Below are 23210 nucleotides of genomic sequence, written 5' to 3' on the forward strand. Positions count from 1 at the left end.
CCTATAGGGCAAAAAAGCTCCGTTGCCGCTGCTCTTTTCTCTCGCGCAATGCGCATCTGCTCTGAACCGGGTCTGCGCAAGCAAGAGCTAGCGGTGGTAAGGAAGGACCTCTGCAGCAACGGCTACCCCGCGCAGCTCCTGAGGACTCAACAACTGCGGTCTTCAGTTGCCTGCCCTGAAGAGGCTCGTGAAGCTGACAGGCCAAAACGTGCTGCTGTGCCCTATGCGCAAGGCGTCAGTGAGGCACTTGCAAGAGTGTTTAACACATACAACGTAAAAATCGCGCATGTGCCAACCAACAAGCTAAAGAAAGAACTCGTACGCGTGAAAGACCGTCTGGAAAGCTCAAGATTTCCAGCGGTTGTCTACAAGATACCATGCAAAGATTGTGACGTATCCTACGTAGGTGAAACTGGAAATTTTAATAGAAGAATCCAACAGCACCAGAACGATGTCAAGAAAGGCAATGCAAGCTCGAACGCCTTGGCGGATCATCATTTAAACAGTAACCACATCATCGACTGGGATTCTGCGAGCATAATTGCGACAGAGAAGCGCCTATCGACACGGCTACTTTTACAATCACTGCACATTCAAACGACCAAAAACGCGATTAACCGGACACGGGGTAATCTCCCCGAGGTATACATGCGCACTCTGCGCCACCCATTCCATAAATAGTTACGCCCTCTTGCATGCATTGTGAACAAGAGACCCGTAGCGGCCCCGAAGCGTCAATATATGATTGTTTTTCCTTGAACAAGGACAGTGCCTGTTTTATTTCTTCCAGCCCATCAGCATGTGATGCCCTCTGGTGTATTTAGTGAAAAACGGGTTTCTTTTATTATTAGTTTAGGGCGGTAAGAGTTGGCCACTTCAAAATGCCAAAATTATTTCAAAAAGTTCAAGACGCTAAATTTTCGCCAAACCTCAAAACATTCCGCTAAAAAAGTCGCTGGTCGCTAAATTAGTAAAGTCGGCCGCTAAATAGGGTACAAAGTCGCTAAATCTAGCGACAAAATCGCTAAAATGGCAACACTGGTTGGCTGCCGGTTGAGAACACGCGCGGAGAACACCTTCCCGACCGTGAAAACACGTTTTGGGAGAGACGCGCGGCAGCGGGTGGCGGCTTGCGATGTCGATTGGTAAGCGATTTTGCTGCGAGCACGGTTGGCGAGTCGCTATCCGCGGAGTTTCGCGTCACTTCCTCTCTAGTTCGCGGCGCGGCCGCTAGACGCACCAATTCGCGAAAAATGCATTAAATTCATTATTTTCTGCTAGTCTCTGGCTGAAATGAAGGTTGTTTCAACAGATTTCAGCACCCAATCTTTCAATTGAGTCATTTATCTCGGCGGCGAAAATTTTGTTCAGTATCCCTTTAAACAGAGATGAAACGAGCCGACCGTTTCCTTTGCGCGTTGGGCACATGGAGATAGGAGCCGGCGGGTTGGGGAGGTGGGGAGGGGGCTGCGTGAGTCCGACAGGAAGTGCGTACTTTGTACCAGTGGGCGTGGTCGCGTGCGCCGCGGTATCTGTAGTGGGGATCAGCAGACGGCTCATACCTTTGTAGGTGTTGTACTCTAATTGCAAAACTTGCGTTGAAGCCATAGCAGTGGCGCATATCCAAAGGGGGAGGGGGTGCGTAGCGGCGATCCCTCCCCTCCCTTCAGTGCCTGTCGTCCACCTCCTTTGTCAGGCTGCCTGTTGAGTTTGCCCCCTTTTTCAGGTTGCTTTGCCTGCCACTGCCCAAAAGGGGTAAAGAGAATCTTGTCCCTGCTCTCTATCTCTCTCATCGCTCTACCTTTTCCTGCTTCCCTATGCACATTTACAACTTCTTAGGCACCGCCATAATCCCCTCTGGGCTGTTGTAAATATGCGTGACCCACCAAAATGCACTGCTGAGCGGGGGCTTCAGCCTTTGTACCACCCCCTCCCCCCACCCCCCCATTAAGTACCTGAATCTGCCCCTGAGCCATAGATAGGGCACTTCCCTTAGTGCAGCGGCTGCGTTTCCTGAAGGAGCAAGCTGCTAGCCTGCATTCATATAAAATTCCTCTTTGTTGCTATCGGATTTACTATTTTGCTCTCGCGGTGAAACTGTGACTCTTTTTTTCTAACGTGGGATGGTTTTCGATGTTTTGCGTTCGTGGAGAGCAAATAGTTCGGCTGGGCAACATGGTAGCAAAGGCGTTGCATTGCTCTGGGCAACGCGCGAGAATTTGACAACCCGCAGCAGCAGAACAAGCGTAATTGCACAGTGCATTAAACCCGCATTTGTTTCGTATTTACATGTGGCACTCGGCAAGGCATCTAACTGTGATTGCTGCACCTCAGGCTCAACAGAATTGATTTTTTTTTCACGCAATAAATAAAAAAGTTTTTTTCATGTTGCCATATTAGTCGAGCATTCTTGTGGCATTCAGTTTAAGATTAATCCTTCAGTAACTATGCCTTGCATGAAAGGTCGAGTTTCAGTTTAACGAAGTTTCGATATAACAAAGTGAGTTGCCGCTTTTACCAACTTCGCTGTATTGAGGTTTAACTGTTCTATGTACTATTCAAATGGGATTAAGTCGTTTTTATTTTCTAACGTGCGTATTAGAGAGTGACATCAGCGAGTGATATGGTCTCTACCCATCTTGACATAAAACAAAGTTCTGCTTCACTCAGGAAATTTTAGCAAAAACACTCAGGGAAAACCTGGAAATCTCAGGGAATTTAGAAAAGTCAACTCGGTAGACACCCTGCTGTTAAAGTGTGTGCGGGTGTGATTTAATCATTAGGATGACTAACTTGGCTATGAGAGGTAGTTTACTGACCAGCAAAAAGAGCGAGAGGCTTTGCAAACCTTATTATGTTTTGTTCAGAAAAAAAGGGGGTTATATAAGGATGTTATGTTGACTTCTGCAAAATGACAAAACACATTCAGAATATAGATTTTCAGTGCAAGGGATTTGTGTAATGTCCCATCAAATATAGGGTTTTTACATCCAGAACTCTTTGGAATAAATAAAGAATATCAGTCCTTTGAGGCGCTAGAAATAAATAAATAAAACATTTTTCTTAGAGATTAACCATAGTGCAATTCTGAAGCCATCTCTTGCTGGTTTTTTTTAGTGCAAAAATTTACTCGCAGTCACCAGCAAGTGAACCTACTGTAAGGGAGGGCCTTGACACCTCGCAAGTAAACGTAAGATGCTTAGAACATGCTGGATATGTTTAGATCAGCTCACAAGAGCAACAAATTAGTCTGGAGTGGAAAACGCAAGTTTGTTATGAAATCTGACAAACCAAGATTGTGTTCCATGTTTGTTAGTGCTGCTGTAATCATTAAAAAAAAAAAACAGGGCACATATGCATTGTAATCTGTAGAAATTCTATGTTTCCTTGGATCAGTGGTGCAAAATGTCTTGTCTTAGGAACTATATAAGCACTCATCATGCTGGCCTCATCCCAACTCTGGAGGTTTAAAAACCCTACATGGTAGAAAAAGAAAGATAAACTGAACAAATAGTTACTTTATGACCCACTAGGTGGCATGAACAGTCCAAGAGTGCTGAAAAATGGCAGAATATGAAGTTGTAGCCATCTATAGTGAGGTGTCACTGGAAATAGACACAGGTTGGAAAGTATTCACCAGCATGAATTCTTGACTTCAGCCATGTGTGTCAGTCATGTTTGTGAAAAGCTGGTAAATGTTCATTGTTTACTAGCTTTCGGGATGCATTAAATTTAAACAGCAGCTGAGAAGCACTACATGTACACGAGCCATTTTTTAGGGTATTGTGTAATAAGAATTCGAGCCCTAGACCAAGCACGCCGTTTTATTTATTCTATTGCTCTCGCCGATCCTCTTCGTGCTTTTCTCCTCTCTCTTGCCACCTGTCGTCAGTGATCTTCAGCCCATTCTCAAGGGGCCAAGTTGATGGCTTGGTAGTTGGTTTTTGATAGCTTGCTTCGACAATGTACACCTTCTGAACGGGTCAATTTATTGTTTGCCAAAGCAAGTCAAAGTGTGCTACCATCCTTTCCTGGGTGCACTGATAGAAATCTGCCCAGCATCCATATAGCAGGTGTGCGCTGTCATGCACAAGCACCACATAACTTTCATGTAGCCAAGGTAGTCCATGAACAGGGTTGCTGTGGTGTACCGACCGAAGTAAGAGCAGGTACAACCGCTTCCATCAGATCCATAGCTCTGCTGTGAGATGCTCAAGTTAGCGCGCACAGTGGAGCAAGTTAGCACTTGTCATTGGCTTGCTATCAGAAATGTCTGTGGTAGTTTGCTGGAAACTGTCTGCGGTAGTTGTCTTTGTTTTCTTTGTCTTGTGAGACAGTCACTAACTATAATTCTGACTTGCGGAGACCACGTAAATATCGTATAATTGACTGTGCATAAGAATTTGCCCTAATACCTGTGTTTTCTCATGTATAACTTGACCCTGCATATAACCAGCACCCCCAATTGCAACCCACTGAAAAGTTTTTAAAGGATCCCCGCACATTACAGACACATTTCAGCTGTGCAAATAATTTTACATTTTCAGAGAAATGACCTCCTGAACTATTCTCTCACATTGCAAAAACCTTATTTTCAGTCACCAGTGGCAGTGTTATTTCCTCGTTCTCACCTACTGTCTGTTCCAGCTGTCGCTGTCACTACCACCAGTTCTTGCATTGCCATGAAGCCACCTGGCACACTGAAATTCATGGTTAAGCCGCACCCTGACAGTGGCTCCGAATTTTCTGTATCATTTGTGCAGGTTAAATACAAGAAAATATGCTATTATTAGAGTGAATTTAATACATAAGTTGCCAGAAAAGCTTTTAATTTCATTGCTGTATTCACATACGTTAAAACTTGATACCACTACAGTGGCCCGTGAGCCTTGGAGGTAATCTGTAGTGGTTGGAAGGCAGGGTTAGCTTGGGTGGCAGGTGGCTCCGTAGGAAAAACGGCCAATTTTACTTGGTGGGAGGAACCATTTCTTTAAGCCGAATATTATTCCCTTATTACTTAGCGGGACATGAAAACGTAACTGGTGGAATTTCATTTTCTGTGACACAGTCGGCATGCATATATTTACAGTAGAGCCTCGTTGATACGTTTCCGGGAAGAAAAAAAAAACGAAAAAAAATAAACATGCCATCCGGGAAAACGTACCATCCGAATTCAGTAAAATTTGAGGCTGACAAGCCCATATTAAGGTGCACGGGCAAAAAACATAAAAAAAACAGAGAGGCTCCTTGATTTTCGAACTTCTAGCAGCTCACTGGCAGCCAAAGGTAAGCCAGCTAGTTCTGGTCCTGACAGGAAACAACGTCGTGGTCACGTGTGTTGAAATCCCGAGACAACCCGAACATTGCAAAATTGAACACGAGGACAACCAGCGTCAACGTAAAGAAACTACTGCCATAGCAGCGAACGAAATTTGCACCGCGTGAACGTCGGTTCTATCTGCATTGCCGCTTGGAAATATGGGGCTTGGTTTGCCAAAGAGCAGAAGTGTTAATCTCCAGCATATGTATTTGGGATACGATCACATACGTTCCCAAGATCATGCGCGACTCGCCCTGTCCGTGAAGAAAACTGCCGCGCTGCTAACGGCTGAACAAGCTCAACTCTGCGCAGTGCACGTAACAATTGCAGTACAACACAATGTGGAATCTCACGAGAGTGATGGTGTCCCCAAAAGTGACAGCTGCTCGCGGCTATCTCTTTATTCGTCGTACACACGCACTGATAGTACGTGTTTTGTCTTGAGACATGCGGTGGTACGTTCGCCCCTACTTGTAATCACACCATCTCGCACGGCGGAACGGCCTTTAGAAGATAACGTCAGGCATGATGGCAACCGAAGGTGAAGTCCCCAACGCCTGCATTTGGATCCGTCTAGTCCTCACAAAGATGGCGGCGAGCGCACATCATTGCTTTTTAGTGCCTGACGGCAACGTTCAAGATATCTCCCTGAACAAATTTGTCCTGGCAGGTTCTGGCGACCCATGGGTAAGTAGAACTGTCCAGCCAGCGCAAAAAGAACGCCGACTGGAAGCACAGAACACCTATACACAATCTGGAAGTGCGATGGGCGGAGCAACGTGCCCGATAACGGACATACTCTGGGAGAAAAGTATGGAGGAAATGACGTCTTATCGGCCATATCCATTGGGCACAATGGCGGCATTGCTATGGTTATGCGGCGTGGCGTGGCGTATTGTGTAGTGACGACGGGGCGGCGCCATGTGCATTTCCGTAGGTCTCGTGCTGAACCATGGCGGACTGGAGGAACGACAGCATCCTTTCTTTGTGCTGCATTTTTAGCTCCGCATTGTCGTGGCCTTTCATCCAGCGGCCTTGGCAGTGTTCTGCCAGCTGTTGTAGTCATGGGATCTGAACAAAAGTGTGGAACGAGTATGAATCTACGTACTGTGCTATGGATGAAGGAATTGCAGTGCTGAGCGAAATCATGCTAAGTGCGACAGAAAGGACACATTTATTTTAAAGCCATGTAAAGATTTTGTCGGCCAGCGTGGTCGCCTGCCTTCGGGTCGGTGTGTGGTTGACAGAAAGCTGAGGTTGACAGAAAGCTGAGGGCGACAGAAAGCTGAGGGCGATCGAGCAATTCGGAGAAGACACGGAGGGGACGATCGAGTACTTTGGAGAAGATGCGGAAGGGACAATTGAGCAAAGCAGAGAAGGCGCAGAGGAGGGAAATTAGGCACTGTGGAGAAGCCGCCGTCGCCGTGCGGCGGCAGTCTGCCACTTAGCGCTTCAGAAGTACACGAGAGGGCCCTTTTTGCACGCCTGAATGAGAGTTTCTGGCTGCAGAATGTATCATACGAACGCAGTTTCCCGCGGTGCTGAACGTTGCTGCCAAATAATCATATTTGCCGGGAATGTATTACACATAGCCATACCTGCCAAGTCTCCCGGATTACCCGTGAGACTCCCGGATTTTGAACGTTTCTCCCGGTTGTACGGGTCATAGGAAAATCTCCCGGAAATCCAGTTTTGCCCCGCGCGTCCAGTGCTTTGTCTGGCCACATGAGCAGAGTTGTCTGGCCACGTAGCAGAAAGGATTCTTCTTCTTTTTTTTTAACGATGATAGAAAGGTTCAACTCGGTTACATTGCGCATGAAGTAGCTGTGCACTTTGTGCCGCAGTGCTGCCAACGCAAACGTGTCATAGCACTGCAGCCACGTCTTGCCTGTGATGCGTACATATTAGTACATAAAAAAGGTGCGCTCTGTTTTCGCTAGGAGAGAGCGCTCGCAAGAATTATGGCGCCAACAACACAAGCTCATGATGCAGGTGGCTGTTTGATGTCGTGACGCGAGGTGGGACATTCCGCGTACAGATGCGCAACACACAATTTGAAAATTGATGCTAAATGTGTTATAGGTTATATCAGCCGTTAATATTTCGTAGATGATGCGTTTTTGTACACACAAATCTATCCCACAACTTATCTCGCCTTCAGAATTTTGTCACTACTGCTTTAACTCTTTCCGGCATGGTGGTCACCCCAGGTAACCACCTTTTCTCGATTTTTTTTCTCTTAAAGCGCGCGGCCCCGCATATCAACGTTCAAACTGCCCGCCGGTTGAACCTTTCGCATTTAAACAGAGATGTCGCTACTTCCCTTGGAGTTCGTAGTCACGTGTCATTATTGTTTTCTTCCCGCTGGGATCGACTCGAGCGCGCGGTACACGATGGACCCGAGAGTTTTTTATGGAAAAACAGGTAAGTCCTTTTCTTTGTCAATTCATATTGCAGGACAGTATGTCACAGACGTAGTCAATACTATGGAAGCTAGAAATGAAGCGCTGCGCTCATTTTTTAGAGAACGCTTTGTCGCTGAAGTTGGTGGTCCCCTAGGGTAACCACCATGCATGAAGGGTCTTGATGGCTGCAAATATATTATTTGTTCTTGGTGTTTCAGCGGAAGAGTTTGTCGAAATACCATCAGACTCTGACAGTTCCGCAGGATGTGACGACTACAGTGACAGTGACTCTGACTATGAAGTGAATGATAAAACTGTCAAAACGTGTAAAAGAGACGTCAGGAAAGAAAAGCCATCTCTGCGGTGTGCGTGTCCTCCGATATAGACAGCGACGAAGATGACGCTCCTGTCATGGCTGCGAAGATACCTGTGTGGAGTCCTTCCTATAAAATGGCGCCACCGTTGGACTTTCTGTCACGCAGTGGAGTGCCACTTTCTATACAAAGCACAGATAAAAGAAGTCCTTATGACATCTTCAGCCGATTCTGGACGCCGTCTTTGGTGGAGCTGCTGGTGTTTCAGACAAATCTTTACGCTCAACAGGAGGGCAAACCATACACACCCACCACATTGGAAGAAATGCGGTCATTTTTAGGGCTCAATCTACTGATGGGAATAAAGAGGAGTCCAAGTTACAGGGATTACTGGTCCAGCGCGCCTGACTTGCATGATCCTTTCATTTCGAAATTAATGACAGTCAATAGATTCGGCTGGCTTTTATCACACTGCATCTGAATGACAACATATTGCAGCCAGCGAGGGATCACCCCAACTTTGACAAGTTGTACAAAGTCCGTCCACTCCTCACTGAACTAACAAAAACCTTTTGGGAAAATTACTTGCCCACCGAACTGCTCGCCATCGATGAATCAATGATAAAGTTCAAAGGGAGGAGCTCGCTCAAGCAGTACATGCCAAAGAAGCCTGTGAAGCGGGGCTACAAGGTGTGGATGCTTTGCGCCAGCAATGGTTATAACCTGAAATTTGATATTTACACCGGCAAATCTGAGAGCGGTGTTCAGAAGGAGCTAGGTGCACACGTTGTGAGGAAGTTATGTCATGGCCTAGCGGGTAAGCATCATCGTGTGTTTTTTGACAATTACTTCACGAGTTACAACCTCTTGAAAGATCTTCTGCATGACGGCATTTACGCATGTGGGACAGTCAATTCCAACAGAAGAACTTGCCATGCTTGCAAGATGATAAATCAATGAAAGAGGCGACACAGACTGGAGTGTCAGCGACGACAGCATCTCCTGTCTAAAATGGAAGGATAAGAGGACTGTTTACCTGCTAACGAATTTCATGACCCTTCCATTGAAGTTGAAGTGAACAGGAAAGAAAGGATGGGACAGTGAGCAAGGTGTCCTGCCCGGCGGCGTTGCAAGACTACAACCATAACATGAATTTTGTGGACAAATATGATCAGCGCAAAGGCAATATGAAGTAGACAGAAAATCACGGAAATGGTGGCACAGGATCTTTTTCCACCTACTGGATTGCTGTGTCGTGAATGCTTTTCTCGTGCACCGCGAACTCGAAGGAGTTCCCCTCTTCACCATGAAAGAGTTCCGGAGAAGTGTGATGACATCGCTTACAGCAGAAGCCAGGTTTGTAAGAGAGGCCTAACACAGTGCACTAACACAGTACAGATAAAACAATCTAAGCCCCATGTAGATACTGCCGTACGTCTAACTCACAGCAAACACCAGCCAAAGAGATGCACGAAGCGGAGGTGCGGGATGTGCAGCACGAAATCTCAGCCTTCGAGAACGACATGGATGTGTGAAACATGCAACATCCCATTGTGCCTGCGGGAAAACAAGGACTGTTTTGCCGCGTTCCACCGAAGTGACTCTAGACCCTTGCGGCACGGTGGTCACCTCAGGTGACCACCTCATTTCTCTTGAACTTATGTGTCAACTTTTTTTCTTTTGTTATAAAAACCTTTCTTGGACGAAGACCAATGTATATTTTCAATAAAATATAGTATTCCTCCAAAATTAAAGTTCTGTGCATGAAAGAGTTAAGTGGAGAGTCCAGCACTTAAAGGGTAGCCGTTACTGATATGTCTGTCGAGATAGCGCGTTCGCCAGCGCTCGCGACCGTCCCCGTCTGAACGGCGCCCCTTATGGTCCCCTGCCCGACGAAATAACTGGTAAGCAAGCGACGACAGGCCTCGCACGTGGAGCGACGTTGTCGCATGTGCCCTTCGCGCGACGGTGACGGTCGGGTCGTTTCATCTCTGCTTCAACCGCGTTCGTCCCTACCGCTAGCGCGCTTTTACTCGAACGTGAAAGAGACGATGCGTAAGCGATGTTATCGGTTTGGACTCTGTACAGATCAGCGGCGACCGCAAAATCCCGCTGACAGTAGGCAGTTTTAGAATAGCGTAGGCTAAGTTAGCGTTAGCGTTTGCGGCCCGCTATTTCCGTCACTTAACGGGAGCCCACAAGCGGTTAGCGCACGACGCATGCGCAGTTGCGCGAGAAGCCAACGCACAGCTTTGAGCACGATATTCTAAAACTGCCTAATGTCCGTATAATTGCTATCGCAGTACCCCCCCCCCCCCAAGTTTACTTACTCTAGCTACACACCAGCAAGACCTCCACCCACTTGTTAAAATTTCCTGCGCACTTATAACTGCAAACATGTTGCTGATAAGATGGTTTAAGACACATATTGATTTTTCCTTGACATTTCTAACGCAACTTTCTCTGATAATGCACTAGCAAGAAAAAAAAATACAGTAAGAGCTCATTCATTCAAATTTTGTGGGTATACCCACCAAGTTCAAATTAAATGAAACTTGAACTAGCGAAAATGATGAACATAATTCACTGCTCTACATGTACCATATTTTCTCGTGTATAACCCACACCAGAAAACGGAAAAATGCGCTTAAAAAGGGGGGTGCGGGTTATATGCATTTTTTTTTTCTTTTTGTAGAAATAAAGTTAGGGGTGTGGGTTATATGCGAGAAAATACTGTATCCTGATTATATTATGGCCATTAGGCAAACTGTCAGCTAATAATAAGTGTTTATGCTGCGGTCCATGAGCTTTATGTTGCATGCAGACAGTAGTGAAGACTTTTCATTCCCAACAGCATTAATAGTGTGTGTCCCTCTGCATGCCTGGTACAGCACGGAAATGACTGCTTGCTGCGACTGTTTTAGTGACCTTTGTAGAAGAATCAGTATATTCGCTCCATTAGTGACTAGGGTCCTGTGCACATGCTGTGCAAATGCAGTGTCTCGTAGGTACGAAAAACTAAATGCTTTTCATGTGCTGCCTTCCATGGCTGTTATCATTGCACACTAGCTCCATTTTTGCATAATAGTTTACATATAGTTTACATTGCCTTGTTTAATCACTGTATAGCACTTTTTTGCCTTGTATATCATTATTACTATTATTGCTTTCTATATTTTATTTAGCATTTTGCATTCTATGTTGTTGGTTTCCTATTATTTCATCTCCTATTTCAACTGTTTTCGCTTGTTCACCACCTGGTAATCTTCTGCCATTTTTTTAAAGTTCACTTTTGTTGTAGTTTAACTGAGGGTCCAGTATTCAGTATTTATACTCTGGAACCCTCATCTGTATATTTTATGTAACCGATGTCTATGTAACCAATAGACTAAAAAAAAACAAAAAAAATTAAACTGATTATCACTTATAGGTCTCAAGACACCGTGCGACATTGCATGTTGATTGATTTCTGTACACGTGTTCCTGTAAATTTTATACTTCTTCTCGGTCGACTGCAATAAATATTTCAATCACTTTTGAATTAACAAGCTTCCTTCAAATTTTTGTCTCATATAATTACTATACTGGCCTCTATTTCATCATGCCTAAAATATTGTTGCGTTGTTTACTCTTTCGCACAGGCAATGGGCCAGGACATAGTTGTACCTGACCACCAGACAAGGTGTCCTGCGGCTATTGAGTTTGGCCAGTATGAAATACAGACTTGGTATTCATCGCCCTACCCCCAGGAGTATGCCAGGTAGGGAAAACACCAATCACAAAAGTTATCACTAGTTGATTTTGCTTTGTGTGTTCTCTGCAGTCATGCTTTTCAACCTTTTTAACTTTGTGTAGGCTTCCAAAGCTCTTCCTTTGCGAGTTTTGCCTCAAGTACATGAAGAGCCGAAGCATATTGTCAAGGCACATGGTAAGCGTTATGGTCTCATGCAGGGTCTATGCTTGTTTACTTTTTGTTCCTCTTCTAAATTCAATAAGTACGCCATTAATTGCTAGGGGGCCTGTAACAACTAACAAGCTTGTTAAGTTCACTTAGCATCAAAGGGCATTGTTCACTACTACCGTATAAACGCGTGTAAGGGCCGCACCCGTGTAAGGGCCGCACCCCATTTTTTTGAAGTGCATATTCTAAAAAAAAAAAAATCCGCGTAAGGGCCGCACCCACACTTTCCTCAACCAATACGTATTCAAAATGCGCGTGCGCGTAAGCTTCTAGGCGTAATCGATAGATGGCGTAAGGAAACGCAACCATCATCATCGTCACCCGAGTATGTATATATATTTTTTCGATTTTATTTCGTGTTAAGATGTTCGTGAAGTGGGCTAAAAATTTTAATTTTTTATTAGTATTCATAGACTTGTCAACTAAAGGTTAAAGCAGGATTTTATCTTTAGCTTCTCACATCTCTATACCAACGCGCTATCGGCGCTATCCATATCGGCATTAGCATCACCAACTTTGGCATGGCGTTCGCGGCGTTGTTCGGTTTGTGTAGTTCATGGAGGTGGTGTAGTTTGTCCAGTTCAGCCAGCCATTTGCTGTAGTTTTCTGCATTGTTCGATGACCTTCGTGCTAGCTTGTTTTCTACACGGCGTTCACGTTTTGGCAAGATGGGCAAGTACCTGAATAGCTACACTGCTGGCTATAAGTTGAAGGTGATCGAGTATGCTCTCGAGCATGGGAAACGTGCCGCCGGCAGAAAATTCTACGTTGACGAGAAGTGTGTTCGACGTTGGTGTGCTCAAAAAGAAGCCTTGCGAAACACCAACAGCACTAAGCGCGCTTTCCGAGGAGAGCAGTGCATGTTTCCCGATTCGGAAGAAGACTTGCTCCGCTATGTGACTGAAGTGCGGAATGATGGTCTTGCACTCACAACGGACATGCTGCGTGTGAAGGGACTAGCCTTGGCGACTGTACTTGGGTGGATCCTATCTGCGTGGAGCGCGGTGTCGACGGACATTGTGTCCCGAAGTTTTAAAGTCGCCGGGATATCTAACAGCTTGGATGGCACGGAAGATGACTGCTTGTGGAGTGACGGCGCTTCGCAGCACACCATCTCATCTCGGACTCCAAGTCTGAGGACTCGCTGAGTGACGACGATTGAGCACGTATGTCGCAAGAAAGGTCGTATACTGCAATAAACGCTCTTCGTTCACTAACTGGTGCGTTTTTACTTAAAAGAAAAAAATGTCGCGTGTATGGGCCGCACCCTGAAAATTGGCCCTTATTTCTTGAAAAAAAAGTGCGGCCCTTACACGCGTTTATACGGTATATCCTCTGGTGAAAAGTACAGTGAACTCTCAATATAACGAAACGGATGCATTGACAAACGACTTCGATACGAGTGGCAATTCATTAAAAGTAGATGCGCCTAATGTCATGAGAGTAGCATCTGAGCTAATTGTAACACCATACACGTAAAGAAAAGGGCGCCCTAACACTCCTACCTTAGTGATGGCCATACTTTATTCTGCCAATAAAAGATTATTAACCTGCTACAAGTTAATGCTGAGCACAAACAGCATCATTTCCAACTTATACCAGTCGTGGCCGTTTTTTGTTGCAACCGGGGGTCATCCAGTTGAAATTTTTTTTCGCAATTAACTCGTTAGTGCAAGCAGCGGAAGGGAGCCATTTGCATTTGAGACGTTGGTTCGGATCAAGGTCGATCACAATCTAAAGTGCACCATGCGAGACCTATATTATACAATATACAAGTCCAAAACAGCTGCAGGCAACCCCTGCCTCTGACACTGTAGTCAGTGTCTAGGGTCTTGTTAGGGCATACTACATATGAGATTTCAGCTGCGTCAGCGAGTGTGAATGAACTGAGTCATCTTCGAAGCTCTCTTTGACCATTTAGTGTGCACTCCCGATAATGCTACCGAATCTGAACATGCCTTAAGGGGGGACGCGGCTTTGGCATCGCGAAATTTGGCCAAAAAATCGATTTTTTGAAAATCTCATTTTCACATTCTGTGACCCCTTTTCTATCCAATTTCGAAGTTTCGTCCCTGAAAACGGCGTAGAAATGACGTAAAAAATGTTTATCGAAGCTAGGGTGGCGATGAATTTCACGGAAATTGCGAAAAAACGGCGTTTTTCGAGCCGCGATATCTCCGCATCCACGTAACCTAGCGCCGCCATCTTTGTCTCTACGGATAGCGCGATTCTTCCGTTTCAAATTTGCCGCCTCGGCCGGCTGAACCAGGCAAGAGCAAGCGCACAGCAAGCCAAAGTTTAAAGGTATCACGACAGTTTCCGATTGGCGACGCGCGTCACGTGACTGTACGGCGGCTCCGCATTGGTTGCCCGTGCGGTCGCTTGTAGCAATCGGCGCAAAGGTCGTCTGCTCTATGCGCCGACAGCGCTGACGGGCCGCTTACTGCGTGTGTTTTCAACTCGCCGCGGCGTGGTTTCGAGATCGCATCGCGCTGTGATAAGACCGGCGCTCGTGAAAGGAGAAAAAAGTTGTCCAGTTTGGCGCAACGCGGTTCCTGCATGCGATCATGGACCGGCGATCGTTCAAGAAGAAACGCAAGACTGCGCAGCGATTTGGTGCGCGTAAGCCGAAGCCGCCGATCGTGAAAAAGAAATTCAGTCCGGCGACTTCTGCGAGCAGCGACGACGGCGTGCGGCACGACGAGGACTCGCAGCTGAGCACAAGCACGCACGGAGCATCGTCCGCGAGTATCGACGAAACAGTGCTTTGTGCCGTCGGAGGTAACATCCGTTCGTCGTTCCGCGCAGGCTGCAGACATCGCGGATGCTAAGCCTAGCACTTCGCGCGAGGATGTAGACATCGCGGATGCTCAGCCAAGCACTTCGCGCGAAGATGTAGACATCGCGGATGCTCAGCCAAGCATTTCGCGCGAGGATGTAGACATCGCGAATGCTCAGCCAAGCATTTCGCGCGAGGATGTAGACATCGCGGATGCTCAGCCAAGCACTTCGCCAAGGATGTAGACATCGCGGATGCTCAGCCAAGTACTTCGCGCGAGGTTGCGAGGCTGTCTACCAGCACCACCAGTAGCACGATTCGGGCCCGATTACAGCCTCGTTTCGTGTCAGCGGAGACATCTCGCGAACGCGCCGCGGCTGTTCAGGAGTCCCTAAGAGCAGTGTCTGCGACGGAGCGCGAGATGTCACTCGGAAGACGAAGATAAGTTTTTGCTCGTACAACGCGCGGACCTGAATGGTCAGTTTGGCAGTGCCCTGTGCCCGCAGTGCAAAGAGCCGGGACTAAGCACGGAACTAAGCACAGGTTAGCGGTAAAGATGATGCACACCTGCACTACTTGCGGCGCGGACGCGAAAAATGCGTGGTCGTCGCCGCGAATGGAAAACAGCAAGTTATTTGAAGTCAATATTCGGGCCATGCAAGCTATAAAAACGATTGGAAAGGGATCAGCTGCACTCAGCGATTTTTGGTCTGTGATGAATGTATCACATAGGGGAATTCACCACAAGACCTCCATGCCTACACCCAATTTTGCATCTCTTGGTCTCCAACCTGGACGCCATGCACTTCGTAGAGCAGCCGAAAAAGATGCCATGCGGGAAAAAAAAGGCTGCGAAAGCTCATCAGGCTAAAGGTCAGATGTCCAAGTGACACCGCACTGCAAAGGACACTAAGGACTACAACCCTGGTGCCTATTAGGCATGTAAACGTGACGCAAAACTTTGAACCTCGTTTTCTCAATACTGTTTTTTTGGCATGTTGCTCAGCTCGGGGAGCAGGTACCTTCGCAACTACTTGACAGATTTTGATTCTGTTTTTTTTGTAATGCTCCTTGGACTCTGCTTCAGGGGGCTGCGTTCTTATTTTTTTAATTTAGTCTTTTAAAAATTTTTGGTAGGGTTTCTTGTTTGTAGTGCAAATGTGCTCATTGAAGTATCAGTGGAGAAAACATGAACTACAATTTTTAGTGTTGCAAAAAAATTATTTTGAAAACGCAGCCCCCTTCAGCATACATTTGCCTCTGCACACAGTGTTTATCAACTTTTTATGTCATTTGTTAAACTCTCCAGCCGCTCCACGAGGTCCAGTAATGAAATTATTTGTTTCTCAGAAAGTTTTCGTGATATCATCTTGAAATTTTTATGTAAGCATTATGAGGTCATTTTTAGTCTTTGTGCCAATTTTCATCAAGATCTAACCAGAAACAAGAAAGTTCGTTCCGAAAGGCACGTCCCCCCTTAAGTCTTAATATTATGCATCCTCACGCCTGCATATTAACGCAATGTCTGCTGTGGTTGAATGGGCCTGAAATCTCTGTTACACACTCGCACGCATCCACTTGCACAGCAACTACCATGGTTTAAGATGCTTGAAGTTGTGCCAGCGCAAGTGTGCGTACCGGTGGTAGCCATTATCAGGATCATCGGAGTCTAGGGCGCTCTTCTCCTTATTATTTAGGAATGGTGTAATTCCCCGGATTTTCTTCTCAAGACCTTTATCTCTCAGCCAGTAAATACAACATTCGAACTACCAAAACTGAACATACCTAAAGTTTCAATATTGCATGCTATGCACCTGTTCAGTTACGTTGTAAATGCACACAGCACAACAATGAAAGCAGCGCATAGGGGCATAGATGTTATCTGCTTGCTCAACACGTTTTTCACATGTGGCAGCCTTTGAAAAATACTGTATATTGTCGATTATAAGTAGACGTTTTTTTCATAAAATGACCTTCCAAAGTTCGGGGGTCGACCTATACGTGGAATCGTAAAGTCGACTTATCTGTGGGGTCCGACAAAAGGTCGTCGTCCTCGGATTTCCTGCTATTCGAAGCATCGATGAAATCAGCCGCAGAGGCAGCGAAATCGTGGCAACAGCTATCTCCCAACACGCGCGCGCCGCTCCCGGAGTTGGACATTTTTGCGATCTGTCACGACGATTGAGAAACTATGGCAAAACACACGAGGTGAAACTATGGAGCTCATTTAAAAATCACCGCTGCACGGCATTAATTCGAACTGCTTGGGAAACACGGTCTCGAAAGCAGCATTTCAAACCTTTGATAGAGGGCGAACGATGCTCTATGAATAAAGAGGAATTTATCTTGCGATGCGCCCTGCAGTTTTGTTTTCATACAATAGAAACGATTTGTTGACAAACCATCGGCATTCCACAGAAAAGCTGGCAGCGCCGTGTGGGCTGGCAACACTTCGCGGGGAACTAAACCACATGACCACTCACATGCGCCCACAAGCGTCTTCACGTCTTTTTTCACTCACGCCTGTTCGCCATTTCTGCATTTCGCTTCGCTTGCGAGTAGTGGTGTGCGCGATTTGCGACGCTGCCAAACGGACGCCAAGATGCCACCGCTATGCCGGCAACAGTACAGCGCTGCTTTCAAGAGGCAAGCGATCCTCTACGCAGAGTCGGAAAGCAACATTGAAGCAGGGCGCAAGTTTGATGTGTCGGAAAAGTGCGTGAGGGAATCGAGGAAACAAAGGACCAAGATCTTCGCGTGCACTGCTACACGCCGTTTCATTCGGGTCAACGATGCCTGGTATGGACTGCCAACCGACATGGTCCGCGCGTCGTTTTCCACGTGCGGCATCTCAGTACCACCGGCACCCATTCCGACAGCAAGCAGCAGCAGTGGCTCACACGATGGCAATGACCGTGACTGCGTCCTTCTCTCAAGTGATGACGAGTCGTAAGCAATGTTTCACGGGCAAATAAATGTTTCTTTGCATCACTCCCTCTTCTGAAAAACTTATTGGTGAGCTATGGCCGCAGCATGAGGCTGTGTTCGGAGTCAGTTTTTTTTTTCCCCTAGAAGGGGTTGCAAGTTGGGGGGTGGATTTATAATCGGCAATATACGGTATGTTTTGGCTTTAGTGCGGATATTCCTGACTCTGGCAACTTAACGTTGTATGTGGTCTATGCTGTATTCCCAGATTTCATTTGGAATTGTGAAGGAAGAGCAGTGATGTACATTGTAGAGGAAGCTATTACTGAACATTGCCCTAATTATATGCCTGGTTGTGCTTGAAATGAGCTACCAGCAGTTATGTAGAAACAGGGGACATCTACCAATGAATCACCGCCAAATGACTTTGAAAGGGTGGGCCTCTGTGGAGATTTTGCTAAATGCGTTTTGTTAGGTCCAAGAGCCAACTCTGATGACAGGTGTTTCGACGCAGTGACTTTATTAGGACGCCCAAGCGAGCGCTTTTTCGTGTTTCACCTTGTGAATATTAATGCGATAGCATTAAAGAGTTTTTGTTTCTTGTTGTGAACTTACCACAATGACATTTCTTTAGAAAATAAGTAGCAGCCCCAGGAAGGCCAGAAATGTTTATGCCTGTGCATCTTCTGTATCCAGCACAAGTGCACCTGGTTTCATCCACCCGCCACGGAGATCTACCGCAAGGGTGAAGTATCTGTGTTTGAGGTAGATGGAAATGTGAGCAAGATCTACTGCCAGAACCTCTGCTTATTAGCCAAGCTTTTCTTGGACCACAAGACCCTTTACTACGATGTGGAGCCCTTTCTATTCTATGTGCTCACCAAGAATGATGCGAAAGGCTGCCACCTGGTGGGATACTTCTCCAAGGTATGTGCCTGTATTTGTCTTTGTTTTCTAGCTGTAAATATGGTAGCAATATGATTGCATAGCACAGATATATTCTCTGACATGCAAGATGCATATCGCAAAATGCAGTACAGATAAATGCCAGGTATTGCAGATATTTTTACTGCTAGTTGCCTGTAAGAAAAAAGAGAAATTGCTTTTATGAGCATCTGTGCTGATCAAGGTAGAGGCCTTGTTGGCATGTACCTGCTCTTTGTTTCGTTGCTTGCGCGCATTTTTGGCAAAAGACGAAATCCCTCAAGGGGGTCGGAGGGCTATGGAAGGAAAAATGGACAATCACCTATTTGCGATACAAAGCTGCCAGGAAATACAAAGCTGCAAGGAAATACAGTGCTTCGCGGCTCCCCGATTATGATTCAGTTCCGGTTAGTTCGTTTCCACGCCCACACTTTCAGCGGGTTCACGTGGGCGGAGCAAGACGAAGTTTTCTTTCGCGTATATTAAAGCTCCTGCTCCCACGACAGTGGAAAAAATTACGCCATCGTTGACAATAATGTTGGTCCTTGTTAATAACAAAGTTATACCGAATTCTAAAACCTCTTCAGCATCCCTTTAAATCGAAACTGTGGCACCAAGTTACTTCGGTGAATCAAGCGAGAAAAACCAAAAAAGCATGGCTTTGAATTATGTTCACAGTAATAACAATAAAGCTAAATTATTGTCGGTAAATTTTCGGATGCTGCAAAGAGAATGAATCTGACATTTCTCTCTTTTTAAAGGCCCAACTTAGAACCCCCCCCCCCCCCTGAAAAAAAAAGCATAAGGGGTGCTGTGTGCTTTGTAGTTTTAGCTGCAGTGCACTAATAATAAAATAAAGAAAAATGTATGAATTAAGTAGGTGAGAACAACTATCCAACAATATGTCCTACAAAAGGTGTGTGCTCAGGACAAGCTGTTTATAAAATATGCATGCTATCCCTGCCCCCCCCCCCCCCTTTTTTTTTCTTCTGGTTATCATGACCATAAGAATTTTAAGTTTTACAGGTTGGCAAATTTGCATTGGTAATACAAACTTGGTTGCATACGATTAGCTGCTCATGCCTGCTGTTCACGTTGGCACTGACCAGTCTCCTCTTCTTTTTAAGGAGAAACACTGTCAGCAGAGGTACAATGTGTCTTGCATCATGACCATGCCGCAGTACCAGAGGCAGGGGTTTGGACGCTTTCTCATTGACTTTAGTAAGACCTTTTGCTTCTTCTTCTTCTTCAAGGCATGCATCAATAAAGTGGCTAGTTGAAACACATTCCAACCACTATTACAGGCTACCTGCTGTCTCGGAAGGAGGGGTTGACTGGGACACCCGAGAAACCCCTCTCTGACCTGGGCCGCATCAGCTACATGTCCTACTGGAAAAGCATCCTGCTTGAGTTCCTCAATAACTACAAGGACAGCCACATCTCTATTCAATGTATGTCTCCTGCTTTGTTTTCATTTTTCTTTCTGAACTTGGAAGGGTGGTTTTTAACTTTTTTATGCCTCTCTCCACTTCAGGTCTTTCCTCATCAACTGGTCTTAATATTCATGACATTGCAACCACACTGCAGCATCTTAACATGTTCAAGAAGATTGGTAGTGAGAAAAGCCGGTGAGTATGCTAGCTGCTGGGAACTGCATTAGCAAAATGTTTTGGTGGTGTTTGACCATTAAGTTGTTTGCACTATTCGTGTTTTACAGCATAGTCATCAGCATCGACAAACAAATGCTCAGTGAGCATATGGCAAAGGTTCAATCTGGAAAGGATCGGAGAATTATCTTGGACCCCGAGTGTCTTCGTTGGACACCCCTGGTCACTCAGCCACAGTTCAGGGATGAAGAGCCTGAGGTTTGACTGGGCTCTACCTGCTTCATTTCCTCCTTCCTAATGTTTGTCTGTTTGCTAACAACATTTGCTTTGTCATTCCAAACAGCATAAGTAGCAAGTTGCTTTCTTTTTAATTGTCACCCAGCTTAACTGAGAATAGTCCAGGATTGACTGCTTTAAGATTCATTTACTTAACATTGGAAAGGGAGTATTACTCGAGGATTGGCTATAACTCAAGAAAGGTGTCAGAAAAAAGAAAGAAAGAGAGGGAGGAGGGGGGGGGGGGGAGGAATGAAAAAAAGTTTCTTTTGAACATACACGTTAGGCAGATTTTAACATTAGGCAGATTTTTCACTACTAAGAATTTATTGTATGTGTATCAGGGTTCGTACACGTCCTTGGAAACCCTTGAAAACCCTCGAATTTGAAAAGAACATTTTCAAGGCCTTTGAAGGTCCTGGAATTGTATTCTGTCATTGAAAACCCTTGAATTTCGAGGCCAGTGCAGTATAAAGTCCACAGTGCAACTCGCTCTCTGCTACAGATTAGCGACAATGCGGCAAACTTGCCATTTCAGAAACAATACAGCGCACGAGTTTGCGTGTATTCTGTTTGTTCATGCCTTGTCCTAGAGTTTATTTCACTCCTCACCCATCAGTGCATCTTGTCTCTCTTTATCTAAGGAAGAAACTTGCATTCTCCGGCAGGTACTCATAAGGGTCAACATTGTTGTCAACCCAAATTAATGAAACTAACTTGGAACCAAAACCAATTTAATGAAGTTTTTTCTGAAATGAATTAGTAAAAAGAGGTGCTAATTTCTTTCTATTTTTTTACACATGGCTTTTTTCTTCAAGTGCGGACACTAACGCTATTGCATTAAAACATCTATCACCCATAGTCACTACCCTGGTTTTATTTTGACAAGGCTACATGCCACCCTCATGCACGGTACAATTGACTCAACAGTCGTGCTGTTATGTACCAGGTGGGGCTACGGGTGGCGGTGGTTTACTATTCCTGTCAATGCTCCCACAGGAACACTACTGTGTGCTTTCGTTATTTCACGATTTATGCAACAGATGACACTGACCATCTCCTCGCAGCTTTCTTGCTCACCCTGCTCATATAATTACTGCATTCGTTCCCCCGGTCTGCATTTCGGCTGCATGTCATATTTCACATGACTGTCTACCTGGCCTGCATCGCCTGGACCACATATGTGAGGCTCAATGTTTGGGACACCTGAACAGACTTTTCACACGAACACGGATGGGTTAGCACCAAATACAATGCCATGGTAGATTTTGGGTGTCTCTATGTTACAAGTTTAGGTTTAGGAGGACTGAAAAACCCATTTGTCCATTTTACGGACTTCCTGACTTAGCAAAGTAATTTGACCGTGGTGATGACTTCGTTAAATTGAGTTTCAACTGTATATGTATAAGTGTGATAAATTTAGTCAGAATTTACAACATTGTTTTGGTAAAAAGAAAAATCCTCATTTGTGTGCCTTTATTGAGTCCTTGAAAAACGTGTGACAAGCCCTTGAAATTCCTTGAATATCCTTGAATTTTCTGCATTGTGAGGCGGTCCGCTCTTTGCACGGCTGGTGCAGAAGCCTAGCTCCGGTCCCAGCCGCAAATAGTCGTACCGTGCACGTGTCAATGTCCCCTTCCCGTAGCGCGAGTCATCGCAGCTACAACGGGTTCGGGCAAATAAGGCAACAGGCTAGAACAACAAACAACACTTTATTGCTACTCTAGCAATAACTCGCAAATGTCGCGTTGAGGGATAGTCCGCTCTAGTAGAAAACAAAGGGTAACGCTTACACCTTCGGTCGATGGTCGGCTCGCGGATCTTGGGGCGGTGAGGTGGTACCTGGCAGGTCAGCAGAGCAAGAGACCGTCTCTCTGCCTGGTCGGCAGTTTTATCCACCTCCCGTCTCCCTCCCCACCGCGAGGGTTGTTTCTCTCGCAGGGCAAGTGCCCTTTCCCGCGAGCGGGGATGCGAGGATTGGCGCAAGGAGCGGCAGGAAAGAAGGGGTTGCCCGGAAAGGGGCGACGGTGCTCCTCTCCTAGTAGCCTCTTGGCTCCCGCTGTCAGTTCGCGATCGCGCCAGCATTAAGGAAAGGAAATGGGCGCGCGTGCTCTCCCACAATTGAAACCCGTACGAACCCTGGAGTTGGAAATTGGTTGAAGTTTCTTTCCCAAGGTACTTGCCAAAAGGTTGCCCATTGATAATATATACTAGAGCACTGCACGGGCCCGGGCCGGCCCGAAAGCCCGGGCCCGGCCCGCGGGCCGGGCCTGGCCGTCCGAAGCGTTTTCCGGCGGGCCCGGTCTGGGCCCGGGCTTGAAAGTGCGGGCCCGGGCTTGAAGCCGCGGGCCTGGGCCGGGCCCGGGCTTGGGGCTGCGGGCCGGGCCGGACTCGGACCCGCTCATTAAAAGGCGTAAGTCGGGCCTTCGAGCACATGCGAATGTTATGCATTGCATGGTCTCAGGTATACTGTGTCAAGCTGAAGTGACACGTATATATATATATATATATATACACACACACACACATTAACAGCACTAACAATGGGCCAGATCACGGTTGTTCCCATGGGAGGCATAAAGATTTCGGTCTTTTATTCGAGGTTGACAGATACGATACATTTCATTTATATTCCTTGGTATTACGTGCCAAAACCACGATATGATTACTAGGCACGCCGTAGTGGCAGTGGATAAATT

The 23210-nt window shown here is 46.1% G+C and overlaps 1 protein-coding gene across 4 annotated transcripts in view; it reads left to right on the plus strand.

The window, feature by feature from the left end:
• The window catches only part of LOC119399453 (histone acetyltransferase KAT6B), a 123477-nt gene that overhangs the window by 51249 nt on the left and 49018 nt on the right, over positions 1–23210 (plus strand). For all 4 annotated transcript variants that reach the window (XM_049416885.1, XM_049416895.1, XM_049416887.1 and 1 more), the window contains exons 10-16: positions 11681–11799; positions 11895–11967; positions 18401–18631; positions 19756–19849; positions 19933–20079; positions 20163–20256; positions 20346–20493. In XM_049416885.1, the coding sequence (XP_049272842.1) occupies positions 11681–11799; positions 11895–11967; positions 18401–18631; positions 19756–19849; positions 19933–20079; positions 20163–20256; positions 20346–20493 (906 nt within the window). The remainder of the gene's footprint in view (positions 1–11680; positions 11800–11894; positions 11968–18400; positions 18632–19755; positions 19850–19932; positions 20080–20162; positions 20257–20345; positions 20494–23210) is intronic.

This window comes from Rhipicephalus sanguineus, chromosome 1 (genome assembly GCF_013339695.2).
Source record: "Rhipicephalus sanguineus isolate Rsan-2018 chromosome 1, BIME_Rsan_1.4, whole genome shotgun sequence".
Lineage (NCBI taxonomy): Eukaryota > Metazoa > Arthropoda > Arachnida > Ixodida > Ixodidae > Rhipicephalus > Rhipicephalus sanguineus.